This window comes from Myotis myotis, unplaced genomic scaffold (assembly GCF_014108235.1).
Source record: "Myotis myotis isolate mMyoMyo1 unplaced genomic scaffold, mMyoMyo1.p scaffold_m19_p_4, whole genome shotgun sequence".
In the NCBI taxonomy this organism is placed as follows: domain Eukaryota; kingdom Metazoa; phylum Chordata; class Mammalia; order Chiroptera; family Vespertilionidae; genus Myotis; species Myotis myotis.
The window spans coordinates 76,984,652-77,011,583 of record NW_023416346.1 but is presented as its reverse complement, the minus strand read 5'-3'; the positions used below and the strand labels follow the sequence as shown (position 1 = coordinate 77,011,583).

Sequence of the window (26,932 nt, the reverse complement as noted above, 5' to 3'; positions counted from 1 at the left end):
CATTTTCATGAAAACTTATTCTTCAGGTTAAAGCCATTAGCCATCTGTAGAAGATAACAGATGTGAGTTTCACAGAGCCACAAGTGAGCTATATATGTAATTTTTAAATTTTCTAGTAGTCACATTCAAAAAGTGAAGACAAACAGGTGAAATTACTTTTAATAATGTATTTGATTTAACTCAGTATACCTAAAATATTATCATTTCAACATATAATAATATAAAATTATTGAGCTATTTTATTTTACATTTCTTTTGTACTGAGTCTTCAAAATCTGGTATGTACTTTACACTTACTGCTCATCTCTAATTGGACTAGTCACATTTCAAGTGCTCAAGAACCACTTGTGGTGTGGCTACTGTATTGAACAGTGCAGGGCTAGCATTCCACTGCTGTTTCACAGTAATAATAGGGTCTTCATACAGCTTATGTATAATTTTTCTCTTTTTTTAAATTTTGTTTTATTGCTTAAAGTATTACAAACAGTATTATATATGTCTCCTTTTTTCCCCCTTCTTGACATTCCCCCGGCTTCCCCTATCCTCCAGTGTCTTATGTCCATTGGTTATGCTTATATGCATGCATACAAGTCCTTTGGTTGATCTCTTACCCCACTCTTGTCCCCCAACCCTCCCCAGCCTTCCCACTGTAGTTTGATAGTCTGTTCGATGCTGCTCTGCCTCTGTATCTATTTTTGTTCATCAGTTTATAATGGTATTTATTATCCACAAATGAGTGAGATCATGTGGTATTTTTCCTTCATTGACTGGCTTATTTCACTTAGCATAATGCTCTCCAGTTCCATCCATGCTGTTGCAAATGGTAAGAATTCCTTCTTTGTTACAGCAGCGTAGTATTCCATCGTGTAGATGTACCACAGTTTTCTAATCCATTCATCTGCTGATGGGCACTTAGGCAGTTTCCAGATCTTCGCTATGGTAAATTGTGCTGCTATGAACATAGGGATGCATATATCCTTTCTGATTGGTGTTTCTCATTTCTTGGGATATATTCCTAGAAGTGGGATCACTGGGTCAAATGGGAGTTCCATTTTTAACTTTTTGAGGAAACTCCATACTGTCTTCCATACTGGCTGCACCAATCTGCATTCCCACCAGCAGTGCATGAGTGTTCCCTTTTCTCCGCATCCTCTCCAGCACTTGTCCTTTGTTGATTTGTTGATGATAGCCATTCTGACAGTTGTGAGATGGTACCTCATTGTTGTTTTGATTTGCATCTCTCGGATGATTAGTGACTTTGAGCATGTTTTCATATGTGTCTTGGCTTTCTGAATGCCCTCTTTTGAAAAGTGTCTATTTAGGTCCTTTGCCCATTTTTTGATTGGATTGTTTATCTTCCTTTTGTTAAGTTGTATGAGTTCCTTATAAATGTTGGAGATTAAACCCTTATTGGTGATAACATTGGCAAATATGTTCTCCCATGCAGTGGGCTGTCTTGTTATTTTGTTGATGGTTTCTTTTGCTGTGCAGAAGCTTTTTATTTTGATGTAGTCCCACTTCAGCTTATGTATATTTTTGTTGTCACAAAAAAAAAATGTAAACAGAACACTGAATTCTATTTGAGTACCTCAGTGTTTCGCCAAATGCAGAACAGAGTGCTTGTGGAAAAACAGGTTCTATGATTAAATAAGTTAGGAAGGTTATATCCTTTTACTCCGCTTTGGAGATTTATATGGTGTATTAACATAACAAAGACTCAGAAAACTCTACTGGGTAAAAAAACTTGTTTGAAGTTATTGAGTTCTGTGTCTGTAAGGTTCAACCTCCTGATTGTGCTGTTGCCCAGCTACCACCGTAAAAACATGGCTAGTCTGGCCTAGTTCATTTATGGTATGCTTATAATATTTATTTATTTTCTACAGAGGAGTTTTAACCCCTTCTCCTACTTTCCCCTCCAGGCCCATTAAAGATACAACAATTAGTCTGAGCCAGAGTCTTAAACCTACTAAATCTTGCTCTTACAGAAACCTGAGGTTGGGACAAAAAATTTGGAAAATGACGCAAGTATCTCCAAATAATAAAAAATTTGTGTCTTCTCTTTCTCCACTCTTTTTTGAGCCTTCTCTACTTAGTCTTTGTATTCAGAATCACTTTTGGACCAAGATATATATATCTTCTTGTTCTGGAACCTCCTACTAAATTGAAACCAGCAGATGGCTTTAATGTCTTACACATGGGTATTGATCTTCAAAAAGTACCTAAATACACACCTTCCTCTCATTTAAGAAAGCATGAGCACTCTAAAAAGGTAAGGGGAGAAACATCTGGATGTGTGTATACCTGTGTGTAAACACAGAATACAGTTTCTTAACTAGAGTAATATCATTCCTGCTGATGCTTTCTTTTTGTATTTTGTGTGTGGTGTTACTTTACAATGCTTTAATGTGTACTGTTTTTGTAGTGTGTGAAGTAGCTGTAACTTAGCAATTAGTTTGAAGAAGATACAGACCAGTGATGGCGAACCTTTTCAGCTCGGCGTGTCAGCATTTTGAAAAACCCTAACTTAACTCTGGTGCCGTGTCACATATAGAATTTTTTTTGATATTTGCAACCATAGTAAAACAAAGACTTATATTTTTGATATTTATGTTATATACTTAAATGCCATTTAACAAAGAAAAATCAACCAAAAAAAAATGAGTTCACGTGTCACCTCTGACACACGTGTAATAGGTTCGCCATCACTGATATAGACTATACTTGACAACTGTCAATATTCAGCAAACAATCTTTTTGCCTTTGTTTTAATGGGACCTCCAATGCTGCCCCTCCTCCCCCGTTTTGTTTTATGTGGCAATTAACAATTAAAAATTAACTTCTGATACTGAATTTGGTCCAAGATGACTTTAGTAACCTTATATGTGGATGCATTTAAATAAGATTGATTTAAATAATCAGTTTTGTCTGTTTTTTTAGGACTTTAGTATTTAAATATTATAGATGTCTTCTTAAGACTATAGAATCCCTTCGCTCTTGAAAATGCAAAGTATACTATCAGTTTTATATAGACTTTCCAGGAGCAGGAGTGGAACATTCTTAGAACAAAAGTTTGGTTTTAGAATCTGTCTGATAAGTAAGGGCAGTCCATTCTCTAAAAAGTTATCAGCTTTCCCAAATTTGAACATTTGTGATAGCTGTATTTGGAAAGGAAGTCAGATTTTTTAATCTTATCGATTTAATGGTGCTAAATTAACAAACATTTTAAAAATGGATTTTGTAGAATCCAACGATTAGGAGAAACTTTGCAAAGCCATATACAGGAATAGTCAAACGCCACGTGTTAGTTTCATAATGTGCATTTCCCAAGTGAATAGAATTTATTTCACCAAAAAGATTTTTTGCACAATTCACAATACTTACAGAAATATAATTTTATCATTGGAGGGAAAAAACAGCTCACCTTCCCAATGATACATTTCACATTTACTAGTACACTAGTACAATTCCTTAATTATTTTGGGGGATACCAAAGAATAATCTGTCTATAGGATATAATTGCTTATTCTTAATCTAGGAATTAATACATATATTAAAGTTTATTGAACTTTGAAGAACTTCTCAATAAATTAGTATTTTTAATAAAATTGTACTCTTTGCAAGTGGATTTGTCTCAGCACAAAGGCAGAGTTAAAAACATAAAATTATGAAAAAATACCAAAAATAAAGATTAGTTATTATTACCTTAAAAATCGTATTAATTTCCATCAGTATTAAATCCAACACCATTTATCTGTAGTATATAACTAAAATTTTGGAAGTTTTGCACACAAATCAAGAGACTTCTTTTGAAATGCCTTGTCTGGCCTGTGTTGCTCAGTAGTTGAGCATCAACCCATGAACTAGAGATCACAGCTCCATCCCCAGTCAGGGCACATGCCCAGATTTCCTACTCGATCTCCAGTAGGGGACATGCAGGAGGCAACTGATAAATGATTCTCTCTCATCATTGATGTTTCCATCCCACTCTCCCTCTTCATTTTTCTCTCTGAAATCAATTTAAAAAAACATTAAAAAATGCCTTTGTGTAAAAATAGGTTCTATGACCTCTTGCTAATTATTACTAGTATTAGAGGCCCGGTATATGCAACTTGTGCATGGGAGGAGGTCCCTCAGCCCGGCCTACACCCTCTCGCAATCCGAGACCCCTTGGGGGATGTTGGCAGTCGGACATCCCTCTCGCAATCCAGGACCGCTGGCTCCTAACCACTCTGCCTGCCTGCCTGATCACCCCTAACCACCTCTGCCTCAGCCCCCGCCACTGTGGCTTTGTCTGGAAGAATGTACGGAATGATGTCTGGAAGGTAGTTTGGCTGTCTGGTCTAATTAGCATATTACGCTTTTATTATTATAGATATTTCTTTAGAGGTCCTGTGAGGTGCTTTCAAAGACATGTGTAGCAATTAGGTCTAAATATAGAGCAGAATTTTCTGTCAGATATTTTACTATATCACAAAAAGTTGTAATACTGTATTTTATAAGAAAACCAAATCCTCAAATATTCTGGTATGTTACATATTATTATACTAAAAAAACTCACTTTCTATAAGTCTATTATTGTGCATATAATATTTTTTAAAATGATGGTATTTCAGTCCTAGCAAGAAAATATAATGCAATATGTGACATTAAATTGATCTTTAGTTTAAATCCATTTGTGTATTTGACAGGGAAACTAGCAATCATAAGCTCAAACATATACATTTTTCTCAAGGATAAAAAGGCAAATGATAATACATAAAGACATGGTCACTGGGGCAAGTTAGCTGGTGTGCAGACTGACAAGGATCAACTTGCAAATGCTCATCAGATTTTAGCTTTTGTTATCAGTTGATCCTAGAGGGGGAAGTGCTGCAGTCAGTTGGTGTTGCCTCCCCTTCATGTCACTGCATGGTGTAATGACATCTCTTTAGAAGCAAGATTGAGTCAGAAGCTTTGAGATGCACCTTACTGTTTTTTAAAACTGCTGTTATAATATTCTAAATACTGTGATCTTTCCAAATGTGTTTTCTGTATTTATTCTGTACTGTAGAAAATAATTTGCTGTAAACTGGACTTTGTTTAAAGTGATGTTGTTTATTGGCTTATTACCACTCCCATTTATGTACAGTCTACTTAATAAAATCTGTGATAATGCTTTTCCTTAAAAGAAACTCTTAATGCTAAATGTTAATTGTACTCTAATAATTCTAAGCTACAAATGAATGTTTCCTTTAAAGCTTAAGACAGCATCAAATAAAATATTATAAAAATACTCTGTGGAGTGTTGCTGCCTATTCTGTATTTGTGACAGTGTGTGTATCTTGATCCAGGACATGGTGGCTGGCTGGATTCTATAAATAGACATTAGTAATCCTTTTAGAGAATGGGCCTGTTACCTCTCAGCTGTTGGCAGAATCCTCCCCTTAACCCTTAAAAATAGGTTTTCCCAGGGCATACAAGAATGAAGAAACACAGCTATTCATGTTTTCTCCCCTTACAACTTTTGTCTTGATTCCTACGGAATGTTCACATTCTATTTGTGTTGACATCATTTTCCAAAGGAGAAAAATGCTAAAGATTACTGCAGATCGATGGAATCATGTAATTTCAGCATGAAAAAGGACCTTGTCACTATTAAAGTCTAGTCCCTTGGAACAGGTTATAGCCGTGGGCAAACTACGGCCGTGGGCCGGATCCGGCCCATTTGAAATGAATAAAACTAAAAAAAAAAAAAAAAGACCGTACCCTTTTATGTAATGATGTTTACTTTGAATTTATATTAGTTCACACAAACACTCCATCCATGCTTTTGTTCCGGCCCTCCGGTCCAGTTTAAGAACCCATTGTGGCCCTCGAGTCAAAAAGTTTGCCCACCCCTGGGTTAGAACCTGAATTTTAGAGAGATTTGGTGGCCTGCTCAAGTTCTGAGGAAAAAGATGGATTGAGCTCATCCTGATGTCCAGAAGGCTGTCACAAATTCAGTGAGTGGAAAGAAATTGTGTTAGTCTTGGGGCTGGCACACACCACCAAGGCTAGAAAACCATTTCCTTATTAGGCCTTGGTCTTTGCCCCGAGTTAGTCAGTTATAGAGGAATTAATTTTGTAGGCAGTTTTACTGGGAAAGATGGTGTTGGCTCCTAAGGATTATCTCTGGTGCTGTTTCACTACCAGCAGCAATGCTTCAGACCACTGTATTTGAAAGACCCTCAGGGCATGCTTACTTGGCCCAGTGAAAAGGTAATCCTGGGGTGCATGACAATACACTTGTGCTTTGTGTTGCGTTTTGTTTTAACGTATTTTATTGATTTCAGAGAGGAAAGGAGAGGGGGAGAGAGAAATCAATGATGAGAGAGAATCATGGATCAACTGCCTCCTACACGCCCCACACTGGAGATCGATCCTGCAACCCCGGCATGTGCCCTGACCAGGAATCAAACTGTGACCTCCTGGTTCATAGGTCCATGCTCTATCCTTGTACTTTGAAAGGTGTGTGTGGTCAGGTTATTTTTAAATGACCAGAAACGCAGGCCCTTTGAGGAATTAGGTGTTCCTTAGGCTCAGAAAATAGAAACTGGACTGGAAAGGCGGCCAGACCCTAACTCTGTGCGCGACCCCCGCCCGTTGGTTGCAGTTTTTCAAAGGGATGTGAAAGGTTCCTAACGTAAACGGCGGCCAAGGGGCTCTAGGACCCAGCGGCCGCGCGTGGGGCCAGCAGGGCCGCGGCGCCTTCAAAGCCCTGGCGCCGGCCGTTGCAGGGCACCGGTTCTCGACCCGCCCTGGGACTGTCGCCTCAGGCGCGGGCACTGGGGCGCTGAGGCGGCGCACGGCTGCGCACGTGGGCGTGTCCCAGCGGGGCCGCGGGCGCCGCCTCAGAGCCGCGGAGTAGGTCGCCCCTGGGATCAGCTCCAGCGCTCAGGCGGGCAGCGCGGAGCGTGGAGAGCGGGAGCCGAGGGGCCGGCCGTGCCGCGAGCCCCTCGGGCCGCCCCCGCGCGGAGCTCCCCTGACACGCAAAGATGAAATTCCCGGGCTCGGTGCTGGCGTCCGTGTTCCTGTTCGTGGCCGAGACGATGGCGGCGCTGTACCTGAGCAGCACTTACCGCTCGGGCGGGGACGGCATGTGGCAGTCCCTGACGCTGCTTTTCTCGCTGCTGCCCTGCGCGCTCGTGCAGCTCACACTCCTCTTCGTGCACCGCGACTTCAGCCGCGACCGGCCGCTCGTGCTGCTGCTGCACCTGCTTCAGCTCGGACCCCTCTTCAGGTGCGTGCGGGACCCCGGGTCCCAGGCCCAGACCCCGGCCGCCTCCCCTTCCCGCGCCGGCCCGGGAGGTGGGAGGCGGCCTACCAGGAGGGACAGGTGGTGGGACTGGGGACAGGGCCCAGGGCGGCCCACCTCCACTCTCAGCCACCGTTGTAGATCCAGGAATGAGACAGACTCCTGGGATAGTGGCAATGAAGCTGGGCGTACTGTGTTCCTGTTAGGTTCTTGCCTATGAAATTACCGACACTCAACGGAATTTGACTGACAAAAATGGCAATTTCATGTGTTTGGACCTCCTAAAAATCCAGGCTTTCTCTGTGGTCAGGTGGGCTCTGGCAGGTTTGGCTTGGGTCCTGACGAACCCTTGGGAAGTGTGTCCTAAATTGCAGTTGGAGCAAAAGCGGGGACAGATTATTTAATTTATTCAACACGTGTAGTTTACTGTGTGACAGGCATTGTTCTGAACGCTTTACAAATATTAATTTATTCAACTCTCATACATAACTCTAGAAAGCCACACATCAGTCTTGTTTCTTGTGTGTGGAAACATACGGGGTTGTAGAACCATCTTCCGCCCCAGCCTGACTTATGAACCCGGTCCTTGAAGCTGGAACACAACGTGCCACGAAGACAAACACTTGTGGTGTGTTAAGGAAAGAAAAACTAGTTTTTATTAACACAAAGCAAGAGAAATACATGGTAATGATGTAGACTTTGGCTTATCCAAGGACCTTGAAGAGAGTTTAAAATGTGTTGTTTTGATGTCTTTCATCTCTGTAGGAAAAGCAAAACCAAGGGTTTCTATCTGGATTAGAAATAAATTTATATTACTGAACTTTAGACATAGGTGACAGAGGAATTGAAAGACAGAAAGACCAAAGAGGCACCTCAGCAGCCATAAAATTCAGCTATTCAGCTGGCCATGAACCTAGGGAGGCCCCAACACCACCACTACCCCCACATACACAACACAAAGTTAAGCAGCAAGATAGGTTTTACTAAGTGTTTAATAAAGCATTGCACTTCATATTAAAGACAACCATTCTAGCTGACACTCAGAATGTGGACTTGTAGTTTACACACAGTCAGGACAAAGTGGACTAACACATTTTCCTGAATATGCGGAATTCTAGAAAGGAAGAGAAACAGGTACATTGGCAGAAGTAAGAAGTAGCTACTGACATCTTGAGAGCAAGGGAAGAGTTAGGGGAGAAAGGGGAGGCGGGGGAGAGGGAGAGGGAAACGGAAAAGGAGACAAAGTGGGTGAGGGAAATTTTAAAACTCCTGCAACCTGGAGCCATTTGATGAGGAGAGAGTTCATCTTCCCTGGCCTAGTATGCCATAGCACCCTGATTGTATTCCTGTTCAGTAAAATCAATGTTATATGACTTTGGGCAAGGCTCTCATCATGTCTCAACCTGATCTGTGAAAAGAAAACTCAGTACTTGCAGATATTTAAGTAAAGTGACAGGGAAAAGGGAACTGACATTTGTCAAATGCTTCTTGTGCTAGATGGTTTGGTAGGTGTTTATATGCCTCATCATGAACTAGATGTAATTGTCCCCATTTTATAGATGAGGAAAATGAGACCCTAGACTATGTCCACAAGGCTTCTTAGAAATAGAGTGGAGTGAAATATGTTCTTTACACTCTGTGAAAGAAGGCAGAGGAGTGTGGAGTGCATTTTATCAGTAGTTCAGTCTTAAGAAAGTTTGGTCATCTTGGAAAAATTTAAAAACAACCTACAGTTATCCAGGTCAATGATAATACCCTATCATTTCTGTCATTTAATATTTTTTAAATATATTTTATTGAATTTTTACAGAGAGAAAGGGAGAGGGATAGAGAGTTAGAAACATCAATGCGAGAGAAACATCGATCAGCTGCCTCCTGCACACTCCCTACTGGGGATATGCCCGCAACCAAGGTACATGCCCTTGACCGGAATCGAACCTGGGACCCTTAAGTCCGCAGGCCGACTCTCTATCCACTGAGCCAAACCAGATAGGGCTCATTTAATATTTTTGTAAATACTAAGAGTGACTTACGATAAAGCTAATTATATAATATTATGTATAAAACAGGATGGCAAAGATAAAAGTGGTAATTTCTGATGGTGGAGTTATGGGTGATTTTAATTTTCTCCTGAAAAATATAGAAAGTACATCATTTCCTCCTTTAGTATACGCTTCTCTACATTTTTCAGTTTTTACAGTGAAAATATTTAAACTTTATTAAAAAATAAAGTTTGGTGCTTTGAAGAGATTACTAGTCATATGAAGAGTTACACCCCATAAAAAGACATATTTCCAGAAAATTCTGAATAAGTCATTGTTTTTTTGTTTTTTTTTTGTGGAACAACAAAATAAAATATAAAAAACAAACATTCCCCTTCTGTCAACAAGAACTCTGTCATTCTAATGCAGCTGATTTATTTCCAGGAGACATCGGACCCATGATCTTAGAGCTGAGATACACAAAATGCAGCTACAAGCCTCTTAGCTTCCAGATGAAAAAAAGAGCAATTTAATGTTGTGTATTGGCGTGGCTTAATATACTATGGAAGTTTTTTTTTGTTGACTGTTTCTATTTTAACTCTAAGATTTTACATAGGATCAACATTGCCCCCCGCCACCCCCCCCCCCCCCCCCGTACAAAGGAGAGTCATGGTGTGTTTCTTTTCCTGCCTTATCAATTAGACTTAGTAATATTTTGAAATTGCTTTTGGAAAAATTAGCTCTGTTTATTTTTGGGTGCACACTAACTGGCCCAACATATTCTTTTTAGGTGAGATGCTGTGTTTGAATTTACTCAGTTAAACTGAATTACAATGATGATGGGCTAAATACTGCAATCTAGACCCCGCTATTCTTTCCTTTGGGGATGCAGTGGAGAGCAGCATATTTCATTTATATCAATATTATATTTAAAACTAGACTTGCAGTTTGTATGGTTATTTCCTAATTAAGGCCAGGTTTCAATAATAAGAACACAGAATAAATAATGTCTTGATTTTTTTTTTATTTTAAGGGCAGTGTTATTGTGAATAATAATAGATGTTCTGAAAAACCAGAGGGTGGGTGGAAATACCTCTTAACAGCAACAACAAAATTTGTTTATGCTTTTACAATATGTTGATTTTAGAAATTAATTGGGAGAAGGAATGAATATAAATGAGTTACTAGTTCAAGTAATTTTCCTCTATTTTCATTTACTGGTGAGGAAAAATGGCTCATAAAAATCTATGTTTATAATATAAAAGCTAAGAAGTTCCAGTAATATTTTATAGAACATTGCAGAATTATTCACTATAGTATTTTTCTTTATTGCATACCTTCAAAAGACTTTAAAATAATAATACCCTACTTTTAAAGACCACTTTTTGTTGCAAAGTGCTTTTACATACAATATTTTATTTCATCCATTGTAAAACCCTGTGAGCTGTCATTATCTCTTTTTCACAATTTAGGAATTGAGGCTCAGTGAGATTATGCAAGTGCTTTTTCAGAGGTCACATGCCACTTTTTATTGTTTGGTTCTTAGGTAGCCTCATCAAGCATGTGTGTCTTACAAAGATAACATGATAGAAAAAAATCATAGTATTTTTTTTGAAATGTGTTTTTATTAACTACCTTCAAGGCTTTCTGTTACCGTTGGTTATTTAGGCTGACACCAACATGCATGGTTTTACTATGGTACTTGAAAATGAGATAAAGTTGGAGGGTAAAGGGGATCTACCTGCTAATTATCTGCATTAGGGGTTGGCAAACTATGCCCCACAGGCCAAATCCCCCCACTGCCTGTTTTGTAAATAAAGTTTCATTGGAGCAGCCATGCTCATTCATTTATGTACTGTGTATGACTTCTTTTGCACTATAGTGGCACAATTGACTAGTTGCAATAGAGGCCATGACCTGCAAAGCCTAAAATAACATTCTTTGTAAATACTTCACAGACAAAGTTTGCCAGTCCTTGGTCTACATCAAGCACATTAAACTCAAAGGCTAACATGAGCCAAACAAACAAGGTTTAAGTTTATGTGGGCTGCAAAAAAATGAAAGCTCCAGTTTTCATAGAAACGTAGGTTTATTTCAATAGAGACATGCTGAATACAAAGGGCTGAAATAAATGAGTAATCATTTAACATAAAATAATAGAACATTTTAAAAAGTAATGTTTTTTCTTGAACATTAACTTACCAGAAACTGAATAACTGCACAAATTAATAAGCGTAATGCAAATAAACCTATTTTTCTTGTTCTCAGAAAGTGAAATATTTCCTGTTGTGCACACCAAACAAGTCAGTACAAGACTAATGACGTGGCAATAGGCTGCTAAAATATTTTCTGCTATCATTAGTGGAGAGAAATGGTGCGCCTATGCATAAGTGCGTGAGGGAAATGAATGCAACATGATTATAGTAATCAGTCATTAGTGAACGTTGTAGTTCGTTAATAATTATGTATAACAGGATATTGTGAAAATTAAGTTACGAAATTTTTATTAAAATGTTGATTGCATACCACTATATTTGCTGGGCTGCAAAAATATTCATTGTGGGCCTCATGTGGCCCATACACTGTGAGTTTGACGTGCTTGGTCTACATGATACGGAAAAACTATCTTGAATGATTTTGATGAAAATATTTAATTTATGGCTATATTTAGACAACCTCTCAAGCAAAAAAAAAAAAACAACCCAAAACAAATAAAAGCAGCAACAACAAAAACCCACGATTGATGTAATTGGATGAGTCAGAGAATTTCAATAAGAAACAGAAATTTGTTTATCAGTTTCTTAACCAGTAGTGGCAAGTAGTAGAGGTCTTAGGGCAGTGATGGCGAACCTATGACACACGTGTCAGAGGTGACACGCGAACTCATTTTTTTGGTTGATTTTTCTTTGTTAAATGGCATTTAAATATATAAAATAAATATCAAAAATATAAATCTTTGTTTTACTATGGTTGAAAATATCAAAAAAAATTCTGTATGTGACACGGCACCAGAGTTAAGTTAGGGTTTTTCAAAATGCTGACACGCCGAGCTCAAAAGGTTCACCATCACTGTCTTAGGGCCTTTCACAAATGTATCAGATACTTATAATGTGTAAAACTCGGTACTAAGATAAATGTATTTTCTTAGGAAAAACAATGGATTGCGAGGGGTCCACCTGAGCTTCAGGGCCACCTCTGTGATTAACTCTTTCTGGGGCATTCTTTAATTTGCATTGGTAGACAATGAAGTTTCATTTCATTTACAATTTTGTAAGTTCTTGTTTAATGCCCCCTCCTCAGCATCAAGAGAATTGCTTTCTCCTCTGACCTTCTGTTTCATTCACTCCTTTCTTAGCATGTATCTGTGTTTCATTTTTTTGTTTGCTTTTTTATTTAGTCTTTAAAAATTCTGAGCTTGATTTCATTATTGAGGTAAAACATTTGTTGCTAAAAATGACAAAAGAGCAAAAAATCCATAAGCACAATTTAAAAATGTAAAAAAACCCTTTAATTTGACTGACTAAAGAGAACAATTCTTAAGATTGTGTTGTACATATATCCTTACTAATATTTTACAGTGATAAGCTAATAAACTTTGTTTTTGGGGAAAAGGCCATGATTGCAATGTTTGCTGATTTATATGATGTAAAATTCCCATTATGGCTTATTTCAAGCTACCAGTTGGTTAACAACTGGCTCACAAAATTCATAACTCTTTTTTTATTGTTTTATTGCTTAAAGTATTATAAAGAGTATTATATATGTCTCCTTTTTTTTTCTCCCCTTGACCATCCCCTAGCCTCCCATGCCCCCCAGTGTCTTGTGTCCATTGGTTATGCTCCTAAGCATGCATATAAGCCCTTCAGTTGATCTCTTACCACCAACCCCTCCCGCCCCCGAACCCTCCCTAGCCTTCCCGCTGTAGTTAGACAGTCTGTTCCGTGTGGTTCTGCCTCTGTATCTATTTTTGCTCATCAGTTTATAATGGTCTTAATTATCCATAGATGAGTGAGATCATGTGGTATTTTTCCTTCATTGACTGGCTTATTTCACTTAGCATAATGCTCTCCAGTTCCATTCATGCTGTCGCAAATGGTAAGAGTTCCTTCTTTTTTACAGCAGCAGAGTATTCCATCGTGTAGATGTACCACAGTTTTCTAATCCATTCATCTGCTGATGGGCACTTAGGCTGTTTCCAGATCTTAGCTATGGTGAATTGTGCTGCTATGAATGTAGGGGTGCATATATCCTTTCTGATTGGTGTTTCTGGTTTCTTGGGATATATTCCTATAAGTGGGATCACTGGGTCAAATGGGAGTTCCATTTTTAACTTTTTGAGGAAACTCCATAGTGGCTGCACCAGTCTGCATTCCCACCAGCAGTGCACGAGTGTTCTCTTTTCTCCACATACTCTTGAGCACTTGTCATTAGTTGATTTGTTGATGATAGCCATTCTGACCGGTGTGAGATGGTACCTCATTGTTGTTTTGATTTGCATCTCTCGGATGATTAGTGACTTTGAGCATGTTTTCATATGTGTCTTGGCTTTCTGAATGTCCTCTTTTGAAAAGTGTCTATTTAGGTCCTTTGCCCATTTTTTGATTGGATTGTTTATCTTCCTTTTGTTAAGTTGTATGAGTTCCTTATAAATGTTGGAGATTAAACCCTTATTGGTGATAACTTTGGCAAATATGTTCTCCCATGCAGTGGGCTGTCTTGTTATTTTGTTGATGGTTTCTTTTGCTGTGCAGAAGCTTTTTATTTTGATGTAGTCCCATTTGTTTATTTTCTCTTTAGTTTCCAATGTCCAAGGAGCTGTATTGGTGAAGAAATTACTTCAGGATATGTCTGAGATTTTGTTGCCTTTAGATTCCTCTAGTATTTTTATGGTTTCTTACATTTAAGTCTTTTATCCATTTTGAGTTTATTTTTGTGTATGGTGTAAGTTGGTGGCCTAGTTTGATTTTTTTGCATGTATCTGTCCAATTTTCCCAACACCATTTATTGAAGAGACTGTCTTGACTCCATTGTATGTTCTTGCCTCCTTTGTAAAATACTAATTGAGCACATTGGTTCGGGTCTATTTCTGGGCGCTCTATTCTATTCCATTGATCCATATGTCCGTTCTTGTGCCAGTACCAGGCAGTTTTGAGAACAGTGGCTTTGTAATACAGCTTGATATCTGGTATTGAGGTCCCACCTACCTTGTTCTTCTTTCTCAAGATTGCTGCTGCTATTTGGGGTCTTTTTTCATTCCAGATAAATTTTTGGAGAGTTCATTCTAGATCTGTGAAATATGCCGTTGGTTTTTTAATGGGAAATGCATTGAATGTATAGATTGCTTTGGGTAGTATGGACATTTTAATGATGTTGAATCTACCAATCCAAGAACATGGTATGTTCTTCCATCTGTTTATGTCTTCCTCTCTCTCTTTTTCAACATCCTGTATTTTTCTGAAGAGGACTTTTACCTCTTTAGTTAAGTTTATTCCTAGGCATCTTAATTTTTTTGGTGCAATGTTAAATGGGATTGCTGTTTTAGTCTCCTTTTCTGTAGGTTCACTATTGGTGTATAGAAATGCCTCAGATTTCTTGGGGTTAATTTTGTATCCTGCTACATCGCCAAATTCATGTATTAAGTCTAATAGTTTTTTGATGGAGTCTTTAGGGTTTTTATGTATAATATCATGTCATCTGCGAATAAGGACAGTTTTACTTCTTCTTTTCCAATTTGGATGCCTTGTATTTCTTCTTCTTGTCTAATTGCAATGGCTAATACTTCCAGTATTAAGTCGAACAGGAGTGGTGAGAGTGGGTATCCCTGTCTTGTTCCTGTTCTTAGGGGAAATGGTGTTAGTTTTTGTCCACTGAGTATGATGTTGGCTGTGGGTTTGTCATATATGGCTTTTATTATGTTGAGGTATGATCCTTCTATTCCCACCTTGCTGAGAGTTTTTATCAGAAATGGGTGTTGGATTTTGTCAAATGCTTTTTCTGCATATATTGATATGACCATGTGGTTTTTTTTTTTTCATTCCATTTGTTTATGTGATGTATCACGTTTATTGATTTGCTAATATTGTACCATCCTTGCATCCCTGGGATAAATCCTACTTGGTCATGGTGTATGATCTTTCTGATGTACTGCTGGATCCAATTTGCTAAGATTTTGTTGAGGATTTGGGCATCTATGTTCATGAGTGATATTGGCCTGTAGTTCTCTTTCATTGTGTTGTCTTTCCCTGGTTTTGGTATTAGGGTGATGCTGGCTTCATAGAATGAGCTTGGAAGTGTTCCTTCCTCTTGAATTTTTTGTAGTAGTCTGAGGAGGATAGGTTTTAGTTCTTCCTTGAATGTTTGGTAACACTCCCCTGTGAAGCCGTCTGGTCCTGGGCTTTTGTTTGCTGGAAGCTTTTTGATGACTGCTTTAATTTCTTTCATAGTTATTGGCCTGTTGAGATATTTAGATTCTTCCTGATTGAGTTTTGGAATGTTGTAGTTTTCTAGGAATATGTCCATTTCCTCCAGGTTGTCTAGTTTGTTGGAGTAGAGTTGTCCATAGTATTTTTTAACAATCATTTGTATTTCTGTGGGGTTTGTTGTTATTTCGCCTCTATAATTTCTGATTTTGTTTATTTGGGTCCTCTCTCTGTGCTTCTTGGTGAACCTGGCTAGAGGTTCATCAATCTTGTTTATCCTTTCCAAGAACCAGCTCTTGGTTTCATTGATTTTCTGTTTTGTTTTTTTGGTCTCTATGTCATTTATTTTTGCTCTGATCTATATTATCTCCTTCCTTCTGCTCACTCTGGGCTTTTCTTGTTGCTCTCTTTCTAATTCTTTGAGTTGTAGAGTTAGATGATTTACTACCATTTTTTCTTGTTTGTTGAGATAGGCCTGTAGAGCTATAAACTTCCCTCTCAGGACTGCTTTCATTGTGTCCCAAAGGTTTTGGATTGTTGTGTTTTCGTTGTCATTAGTTTCCACGATGTTTTAAATTTCTTCTTTGATCCATTGGTAACCCAAACAATCCTATCTAATAAAAGAGAAACATGGTAATTGGCGTACGACCGCTACCCTTCCCATTGGCTAATCAGCGAGATTTGCAAATGAACTGCCAGCCAAGATGGCGGCCGGCAGCCAGGCAGCTTGAAACTAACATGAGGCTTGCTTGCTTCAGTGACGGAGGACTCCAATGTTCCCTGCCTGCATTGCCGGCCTCTGAGCCTGCAGTTTGAGACATTGTAACAAATATAGAAGCTAAACAAAACCCCAGTAACCAGATTTCAGTGAGCCGGGATCTCAGAGCTTGAGTTGATACAGAGTTTCAATTATAGAACTGAAACAAATCAGTTACGTGCTTTCAGCAGCGGAAGCCTCAGAGCTGGAGCCAGGCCTCAGAGCTAAATCTGGCACAGAATAAAAAAAAAAAAAGAAAAAAAGGAGCAGTTGGGAGCTTCAGTCCCAGCCTGGAAACAGCCCTCAGCCCCTCACCCAGACTGGCCAGGCAGCCCAGTGGGGACCCCCACCCTGAAGGGTGTGTGACCAGCTGCAAACAGCCATCATCTCCTCATCCAGGCTGGCCAGGCACCTCAGTGGGGACCCCCACCCTGATCCAGGACACCCTTCAGACCAAACCAGCCAGCCCCCACTCATGCACCAGGCCTCTATTCTATATAGTAAAAGGGTAATATGCCTCCCAGCACCGGGATTAGTGCATCCGCGAGGCCTCCCGGCACCGGGATCAGTGTGACGGGGCAGCGTCCAAACCCCCTGATCGCCCTGTGGCTCTGTGTGTGACAGGGGGCGGGGCCACAACCTCCCTATGGGCCCTGATCTGTTCCAGATAGAGGGGAGCTCCCCAACCCCCTGATCGCTCTGCGCCTCTGTGTGTGACAGGGGGTGGCGCACCAATCCCCCCACCCCACGGGCCCTGCTATGTGGGTGATAGAGGGTGGCGCCCCAACCCCCTGATCGGCCCCGTTTGTGATGGGGTAGAGCCATAACCTCCCCATCGGCCCTGCCCTGAGTGCGAGAGTGGCGGTGCCCCAACACCCTGATCGGCCCTGCTCTGTGGGTGATAGAGGGTGGTGCCCCAACCCCCCAACCCCACGGGTCCTGCTCTGTGTATGATGGGGTAGAGCCATAACCTCCCCATTGGCCCTGCCTTGAGTGTGACAGTGGCGGCGCCCCAACTCCCTGATCGGCCCTGCTCTGTGGGTGATAGAGGGCGGTAACCCCAACCCCCTGATCCGCCCTCTTCTCTGCGTGACAGAGGGGAGCTCCCCAACCCCCTGATGGGCCCTGCTCTGTGAGTGACGGGGGGAGCTCCCCAACCCCCTGATGGGCCCTGCTCTGTGCGTGACAGGGGGGAGCATCCCAACCCCCTGATCGGCCCTGCTCTGTGCATGACAGGGGGCAGCGCCCCAACCCCCTGATTGGCCCTGCTCTGTGCATGACAGGGGGTGGCACCGCAACCTCCCCATCGACCCTGCCTTGAGTGTGACAGGGGGTGGTGCCCCAACCCCCCAATTGGCCCTACCCTGAGCGTGACTGAGGGTGGCATTGCAACCTCCTGATCCGCCCTGCTGTGTGCATGACAGAGGGCGGCGCCCCAACTCCCCAATCGGCCCTGCTCTGAGCCCGACCAGGGGCTGCACCTAGGGATTAGGCCTGCCCTCTGCCACATGGGAGCAGGCCTAAGCCAGCAGGTCATTATCTCCCGAGGGGTCCCAGACTGCGAGAGGGCACAGGCCGGGCTGAGGGACCCCCCCCCCCGCACCCCGAGTGCACAAATTTTTGTACACCGGGCCTCTAGTATTTAATAACATGCTATTCAGCTTCCAAGTGTTTGAGTATTTTGGGTTGTTTTTATTATAGTTTATTTCTAATATTATGTCATTGTGATCTTAGAAGATGCTTGGTATGATTTCAGTCTTCTTGAATTTGGGGAGATTTTGCTTGTGACCCAATATGTGGTCTATTTTTGAAAATGTCCCATGTGCACCTGAGAAGAATGTGTATTCTGTGGCTTTGGGGTGAAATGTTCTGAAGATGTCAATTAAGTCCATCTGATCTAGTGAGTCATTTAGAATTGCTGTTTCTTTGCTGAGTGTTTGTCTAGAGGATTTATCCAGTGATGTCAGTGGTGTATTAAAGTCCCCTACTATGATTGTATTGTTGTCGATATCTCCCTTGATATCTTCCAGGAGTTTTTTCATGTATTTGGGTGCTCCTGCATTGGGTGCATATATGTTTTTCAGGGTTATATCTTCTTGTTGTATCGATCCTTTTAGTATTATGAAGTGGCCTTCCTTATCTCTTGTTTCGGCCTTCACTTTGATGTCTATTTTGTCTGATATAAGTATTGCTACCACAGCTTTTTTTTTCATTTCCATGTGCCTGAAAGATATTTTTCCATCCCTTCACTTTCAGTCTGTGTGAGTTCCTTATTCTGAGGTTGGTCTCTTATAGACAGCAAATATATGGGTCATGTTGTTTTATCCATTCAGCCACTTGATGTCTTTTAATTGGAGCATTTAGTCCATTTACGTTTAAAATTATTATTGAAAGGTACTTATTTGTAGCCATTTGTATTTTTTGTGCCTGTTTTCTTTGTTAGATTTTTATTTCTTCTTTTTACTCCAGTCCCTTTAGCATTTCTTGCATTGCTGGCTTGGTGGTGATAAACTCCCTTAACCTCTTTTTGTCTGTGAAGCTTCTTATTTCCCCTTCAATTTTGAATGATAACCTTGCTGGATAGCGTATTCTTGGATTCAGTCCTTTGCTTTGCATCACTTTGTAAATTTCCTTCCATTCTTTTCTGGCCTGATGTGTTTCTGTTGAGAATTCATTTTATAATCTAATGGGAGATCCCTTGAATGTAACTTTCTGTCTCTCTCTTGCAGCCTTTAAGATTCTCTCTTTGTCCTGAACATTTGCCATGGTAATGATGATGTGTCTTGGCGTGGGTCTCTTTGGGTTCATCTTGTTTTGGACTCTGTGCTTGTGTGACTTTTTTCTTCCCCACCTCAGGGAAGTTTTCTGATATTATTTCTTCCAATAGGTTTTCTAACCCTCGTTCCTTTTTCTGTTGTTCTGGCATCCCTATTAAAATTTATAACTCTTTAACAGTCTCTTTCTTGAGTCAGTTCAAGACCTCCACCATTTATGTGTAAGTGTGTGTGAGAGAGATTTGTATATATTTTTACAGATAAGTAATTTTGTTTTTACAAAAAAAATTGGAACTTTCTATATAAATTCCATTGTAATTTGCTCCTTTCATTTATCAAATATATCAAACATTTTTATATATCAGTAGATATATGTGCATACCATCAAATTTAAGGACTGGATAATATTTTATTGAATACACATATTATAATTTATTTAATCATTGTTTTGGGGGGACCTTTAGAATATTGCTAGAATTTTGCTATTACAAATGATGCTTTAATTCAAATTCTTTCAATTGGCTTTCTTTTTTAAAAAAATCTATTTTTATTGATTTCAGAGAGGAAGGGAGAGGGGAGAAAGAGATAGAAACATCAATGATGTCAGAGAATCATTGATCGGATTCCTCCTGCACACCCCCTACTGGGGATGGAGCCCACAACCCGGGCATGTGCCCTTGACTGGAATCAAACCTGGGACCCTTTGGTCTGCAGACCGACGCACTATCCACTGAGTCAAGCTGGCTAGGGCTCAATAGGCTTTCTTTCAACATGAGTTAATATATTATAAATATCTTATAAACTGAAAGTGCTGTATACATATTAATTGTATTTACTATACTTTATTTTTATTATGTATATGTCCCATTTTCCCATTAGATTATGATCACCTCTGAATGAGGCATTGGAATCCAACTGTCTTTGCAGTCCTTACAGCATATAGCAAAGTGCATCTTCATTCATCACATATTTGAAAGTAAAGATGATGGTCAGTCCTTGCTGTGGTCAGTGGTCCCATAGTGTGAAGTTGCTAGGCCTCAAACAAATTTAAGTTTTTTCTCAGACAAAAATAGTTGCTTCAGGTTGCATCTGGTGGACTTGAACTCATAACCTGAACTTCATTATTTTCAGGTTAACAAATTGGTTCAGGCTGTTTTACATGTTTTCATGTAATATGTTAACATGTCATGACCCCACTGGACAAAATGTAGCTGACAAACCACACACACACACACACACACACACACATACACACACAGGAACTGCTATGTACCTTCTTTTTCCCAGGAACAAATGAACAAAGATGATAATAACAAAATATGTCCAATTTGTATTCTCTAGAGAGTTTCCTGCATTTCTTCTCTTACATCAAGTTTTAATATTTCAAATTATGAATTTACTAGAGGCCCAGTGCATTCATGCACTGGGGGCGGGGTGTCCCTTAGCCCGGCCTGCCCCCTCTCCGGAAGCCCTCAGGAGATGTTCTACTAGCAGCTTAGGCCCACTCCCTGGGGAGCAGGCTTAAGCCACAGTCTGGCCTCCCTCTTTGGGAGGTGATCTGGTGATCAGGGGAAGGCACCGCCCCCGTCACCCTGCCGCTGCTGCTGCTGCTGGCCGCCTCAGTTGCCTGCCCTTGGCCCTCACAGCCACTGCAGCTTTGTCTAGAACAGTGGTTCTCAACTTTCTGGCCCTTTAAATACAGTTCGTCATGTTGCGACCCAACCAATAATTATTTTCGTTGCTACTTCATAACTGTAATGTTGCTATTGTTATGAATCATAATGTAAATATCTGATATGCAGGATGGTCTTAGGCGATCCCTGTGAAAGGGTCGTTCGACTGCCAAAGGGGTCGCGACCCACAGGTTAAGAACCACTGGTCTAGAAGGACATCTGGAAGGACGTCTGGAAGGACATTCTGCTGTCTGGATTCTTCTTGCCATAGTTGCCTCGGGGTGAGAGTACAAAGTTAAAAACATTCAATAAAACAAGTGAAACCATAAAAACTTCCGTCAGTATTATAAGGTTGTTATAAAAATGCATGTTTGGGGGTAAATGTACTATGAGCATTTTTCTTATTCTTAGGAAAAACCCATTTTTTCCCAGCATTTTTTTATGAAAAATAGTTTTCATTGAATTTATGGAGGTGACATTGGTTCACAAACCATACAAGTTTCTAGTGTACAACTCAACAAAATATCTTCTTAACACGGCATGTGAGCTCATCACCCCAAGCAAAGTCTCTGTCCCCATTTCTTCCTCCTTTGCTCACCTCCACCTACCCCCACCCCCTTTCCCTCTGGCTATCACTACATTGTTGTCTGTGTGTATGTGTGCGATATATGGGCTTTTTTTCTTAATCCTTTCACATTATTTCATCCAGCCCCCAAACCCTCCTCCTCTCTGACAGGAAAATTTTTGAACATAAAGAGGACAACGTGAAAGAACTGTATGGTGAACACCCAAGTACTAGACACCTAGATTTTATAATTAACATTTTATTTCACACATCTATCCATATTTCTATCAATCCATTTGTGTATGTGTATATTTCAAAGTAAATCAGACACATCAGTACTCTTCCTCCCTTCAGTGTCCATATCATTACCTAAAGAGGAAATCCTATTTTAAAAGCCAGGTACTCTGTCAGCGTAAAAAGGTGACTGGTTACAGCTCCTTCCTCAGGTAGGCTTGAAATTCTAAAGCTGGTCAGCCCCCAGGCATGATTGACTTTAGTCATGTTCCACAATGTCTTATGAGAGCAGAGAGATAGGAAATATATAGTGGTCTTCCAGGGAAATGCTAAATGGCAAATTGTTCTGTGATTGGGGGGAGGAATCTTTCAACCATAGCTGCTGCTTTAACTAAGGAAATTTGGGGCATCTCTTGGACGTGGAAAAAAAAATAGAGAGATATTTATATATATAGATATCTGTGTGCATATGTATATATATATATATATATATATATATGTGTGTGTGTGTGTGTGTGTGTGTGTACATATATTCTGTATTAACTCCATAACAGTGTGGCAAGGTAGATTTTATCTCTGCTTTATAATTGAGGGAAATGACTCAAGGGTTAAATTACTTGCCCAAGACTGCACAGCTAATAAATGTCAGGAAAACAAACTGAATATTTTTCTAGAGACTTGGTTTGTTTCTCTCAGTGGGCTTCAATGTCACCTCTCAATTTGGTTCTCAGTCAGTCCCAGTTGGCCTGCTGGAGGGACTCAAGAGGACTGCATACTCAGAACTGGCCCTTGGTGTGGATGATTTTCTAGGAGGGGCTGCAGTCCAGAGTAGCCAAGTCAAGGCTTTAAGAATCGGGCTAAGTGTAAGCAGGGTAACTGAAAAAAGAGAATCCTGTCTGCCTCTGATTATCATGACTTGCTGATTTGTTTCCAGGTGTTTTGAAGTCTTATGCATCTATTGTCAGTCAGGCCACATTGAAGAGCCTTATGTCAGCATCACCAAGAAGCGACAAATGCCAAAAAATGGCCTCTCAGAGGAGATTGAGAAGGAAGTGGGCCAGGCAGAGGGCAAGATGTTCACCCACCGATCTGCATTCAGCCGGGCATCAGTGATCCAGGCTTTCCTGGGCTCAGCCCCCCAGCTGACCCTGCAGCTATATATAAGCACCTTGCAGCAGGACATCACTGTCGTAAGAAGTATGTATATCTTTTATCTCTGCCTTAATTTAGGGATCAACATGGGGAACAAAACATAAAGTTTATTTTGTTTTAGGTAAAATTCATTCATAGGTGCATTCAGTCCTGAGTTTGCATTCCAGTTACTAAGCTCAAATATTAGTGAGTTGAAACAATAACAGTGTTTATTTGCTTATGAATCTGCAATTTTGGGAGGGCTAAAAGTACTCACCTATGCTTTACTGTGCTTCAGCTGGTGTGGCCCAAAGATGGGAGGCTAGAATCCACTTCAGGCCCATCCACTTATATTTCTTACTAGAGGCCTGGTGCATGAAATTTGTGCACCTGAGGAGTGATCTCTCAGCCCGGCCTGTGCCCTCTCGTGGTCCGGGAGCCCTCGGGGGATGTCTATCAGGCTTAGGCTTGAGCCCGGCTTCTGGCTGAGCCTCACTCCCCCTGTGGGCAGCTGACCACCAGGGAGTAGCTTCTGCATTGAGCATCTGTGCCCTGGTGGTTCAGTGTGCGTCATAGCGACCTGTCATTCCACTGTTCGGTTGACTTGCATATTAGCCTTTTATTATATAGGAGTAGAGGCCCGGTGCACAAAAATTTGTGCCCCCGGGGGGTGGCCCTTCAGCCTGGCCTATGCCCTCTTACAGTCTGGGACCCCTTGGGAGATAACGACCTGCTGGCTTAGGCCTGCTCCTGGGTGGCAGAGGGCAGGCGCAATCCCTAGGTGCAGCCCCTGGTTGGGCTCAGAGCAGGGCCGATTGGGGAGTTGGGGCTCCGCCCCCTGTCATGCACAGAGCAGGGCGGATCAGGAGGTTGCGATGCCACCCTCAGTCACGCTCAGGGTAGGACCGATTGGGGGGTTGGGGCACCGGCCCCTGTCACACTCAAGGCAGGGTCAATGGGGAGGTTGCGGCGCCACCCCCTGTCACTCACAGAGCAGGGCCCATCAGGGGGTTGGGGAGCTCCCCTCTGTCATGCACAGAGCAGGGCGGATCAGGGGATTGGGGCACCACCCTCTATCACCCACAGAGCAGGGCCGATCAGGGGGTTGGGGTGCCGCCACTGTCACACTCAGGGCAGGACGGATGGGGAGGTTATGGCTCTACCCCATCACACACAGAGCAGGGCCCGTGGAGGAGGGGTTCGGGCACCGCCCTCTATCACCCACAGAGCAGGGCCGATCAGGGGGTTGGGGCACCGCCACTGTCACACTCAGGGCAGGGCTGATGGGGAGGTTATGGCTCTACCCCGTCACACACAGAGCAGGGCCCGTGGGGGGGTGGGTTGGGGCGCCGCACCCTGTCACACACAGAGCAGGGCTGATCAGAGGGTTGGGGCGCCACCCCCTGTCACACATAGAGCCTCAGGGCGATCAGGGGGTTGGGAAGCTCCCCCCTAACAGGTACAGAGCAGGGCTGATCAGGGGGTTGGGGCGCCTTCCCCTGTACGAACAGAGCAGGGCGGATAGGGAGGTTGTGGCCCCACCCTGTGTCACACACAGAGCCGCAGGGTGATCAGGGGGTTTGGGCGCTGCCCCGTCACACTGATCCCGGTGTCAGGAGGCCTCTCAGCTCCGCTGATCCCAGTGCTGGGAGGCATATTACCCTTTTACTATATAGGATAGAGGCCTGGTGCACGGGTTGGGGCCGGCTGGTTTTCCCTGAAGGGTGTCCTGGATCAGGGTGGGGGTCACCACTGGGGTGCCTGGCCAGCCTGGGTGAGGGGATGATGGCTGTTTGCAGCTGGTCACACACCCTTCAGGGTGGGGGTCCCCACTGGGCTGCCTGGCTAGTCTGGGTGAGGTGCTGAGGGCTGTTTTCAGGCTGGCGGGTGACTGAAGCTCCCAACTGCTCCTTTTTTTCTTTTTTTTTTATTCCTGGCCAGCTTTAGCTCTGGCTCCAGCTCTGAGGCCTCTCCTTCTGAAAGCAGGTATCTGGTTTGTTTGGGTTCTATAATCGAAACGCTGTATCAACTCCAGCTCTGAGATCCCGGTGGGCTGAAAGCAGGTTTCTGGGGTTTTGTTTAGCTTCTATATTTGTAACAATGTTTCAAACTGCAAGCTCAGAGTCCGGCAAGGCAGGCAGAGAACGTTGGTTTCCTCCGTCACTGAAGCAAGCAAGCCTCATGTTAGCTTCAAGCTGCCTGGTTGCCGGCCGCCATCTTGGCTGGCAGTTCATTTGCATATCTCGCTGATTAGCCAATGGGAAGGGTAGTGGACGTACGCTAATTACCATGTTTCTCTTTTATTAGCTAGGATTGTTGATGCTGGCTATTGCTCATGGTCTCAGATCCTCTTTGTTTCATCTCTCTGTTTGGGCTGGTTTGGGCTTCATTGCTTGGTGGCTGCTTTCAAGGGTCAGTGTCCCAAGACAAGAGAGAGGACCAGGTAGAAGAGTATCACCTTTTGTGATCCAGCCTTGGAAGTCCTGTGACCTCATTTATGCTGTATTTTCTTTGTTGAAGCAGTTAGGAATCCTTATGAAGTTGAAGGGAAGAGGAGGGCAGGAAACTGATTCTTGTTGGGGAAGAGTAAATAGAGTTCTGGAAGTTCACTGCAGTGACCATTTTTGAAAATACAGCTTTCTGTAGGCTGAAAATCCTCTTTGGATTTTGCCTCTGTCTTTCAGTGATAGTTGTAAACCACCTGTCACAGTTGGTTGTAACAGCTTCTTTATGGTAAATAATGTAAACAAGAGCACTCTTCTGTCTTCTTTCAGCTTTTAAATGAACAGTTCTCTAACCTTTGGGTTACTCTAACATTATCAAATTAAGGGCAGGTTTTGGTTAAGCTAGATCCCCTCCCCGGAAAAAAAGCCCCACCTTTATGTGCATGGACATAGTTGAAAACTTTCATATGAGAAGAGGAGATAGCCCCTTTCAAACATTAATATTATCCTATATAATAAAACCCTAATATGCAAATTGACAGAATGGTGGGACGACCAGTTGAATGACCAGTCGCTATGATGTGCACTGACTACCAGGGGGCAGATGCTCAATGCAGGAGCTGGCCCCTGGTGGTCAGTGGGCTCCCACAGGGGGAGCGCTGCTCAGCCACAAGCCGGGCTCATGCTGGCAAGCACAGTGTCGGTAGTGGGAGCCTCTCCCGCCTCCACAGCAGCGCTAAGGAGCAGTGAGCAGGTGGGTGGTAAGGAATGAGGGGTCCCGGACTGCAAGAGGGCACAAGCTGGGCTGAGGAAACCTCCCCCCATCCCATGCACAAATTTAATGCACCGGGCCTCTAGTTAGTAAATAAACTAGATGTTCTGATAAGTTTTACTACATAGATAAACAAAAATGAGTTAAAAGCCTTAAGTTGAAAAATACATATTGAAGATAATACTAAACTTAGAATTAAAAAATAAATCACTCATTAATTTTACTTCCCTTAATATTATCTTCTTTCTGCCTACATTACAAACTAAGGGGTAGAATTTCTTCATTTATGGCTGGGTCACAGGACATTTGCATGTTACAACTATCTCCCTCATCCTGGTTACCTCAGAGTGAATGTGATTCTTAAGATATATCAGGGCCTAAAGTTGAGGTCTTGAACCTTGGTGTATTAACATTTATGTTAAAATACCTTCCACAGCCACATGCAGGTAGTAAGTGCTCAAAAAGTACCAGAGTATCTCTGCTTTCTAAGGACTTATAACTGGAATGGGCATTGACCAAGGTGAGTCATGTATGTGTATGGCACTATAGCCTTTTCCCAGTTCCATTTTTTTTTTCCATGTCACAGTCAGGGACAAAGGGAAAGACCAGGTGTGATTATAGTCTGTTTGATTTTTACAAGTAGACCCATTTTTTCTCAGGTTTTTGAAAATGAAGATTGTCTTATAGTTCAGAGGTCAGCAAGAAACAGCACATTGGTCCAATCAAGCACTGCTAGTTTTTATATTCTTTTCAGAAAAATAAAATGTATCTTGTAAATGTCAGTGTCACACAAAAAATATCTGTGCGATGCCCTCAAAGGATTTGGAAAAATATAAGTCCTCTGAGAGTTAATAAATCAAATATATATGGAAAAAGGAAATGGCCATGGTCCTCTTAAAAATTCAGAT

General features: G+C 41.8%; 1 protein-coding gene across 2 annotated transcripts in view; it reads left to right on the top strand.

Annotated features, from left to right (window-relative positions):
- The first annotated feature begins 6,850 nt into the window (after positions 1-6,850).
- Positions 6,851-26,932, top strand: part of XK (X-linked Kx blood group) — a 102,163-nt gene continuing 82,081 nt past the window's right edge. Inside the window, exons 1-2 of one of the 2 annotated variants that reach the window (XM_036304065.1) lie at positions 6,851-7,258; positions 22,612-22,874. In XM_036304065.1, coding sequence (XP_036159958.1) covers positions 7,014-7,258; positions 22,612-22,874 — 508 coding nt within the window. In that variant the 5' untranslated portion in view covers positions 6,851-7,013. The remainder of the gene's footprint in view (positions 7,259-22,611; positions 22,875-26,932) is intronic. The other variant, XM_036304066.1, reaches the window with a different exon arrangement.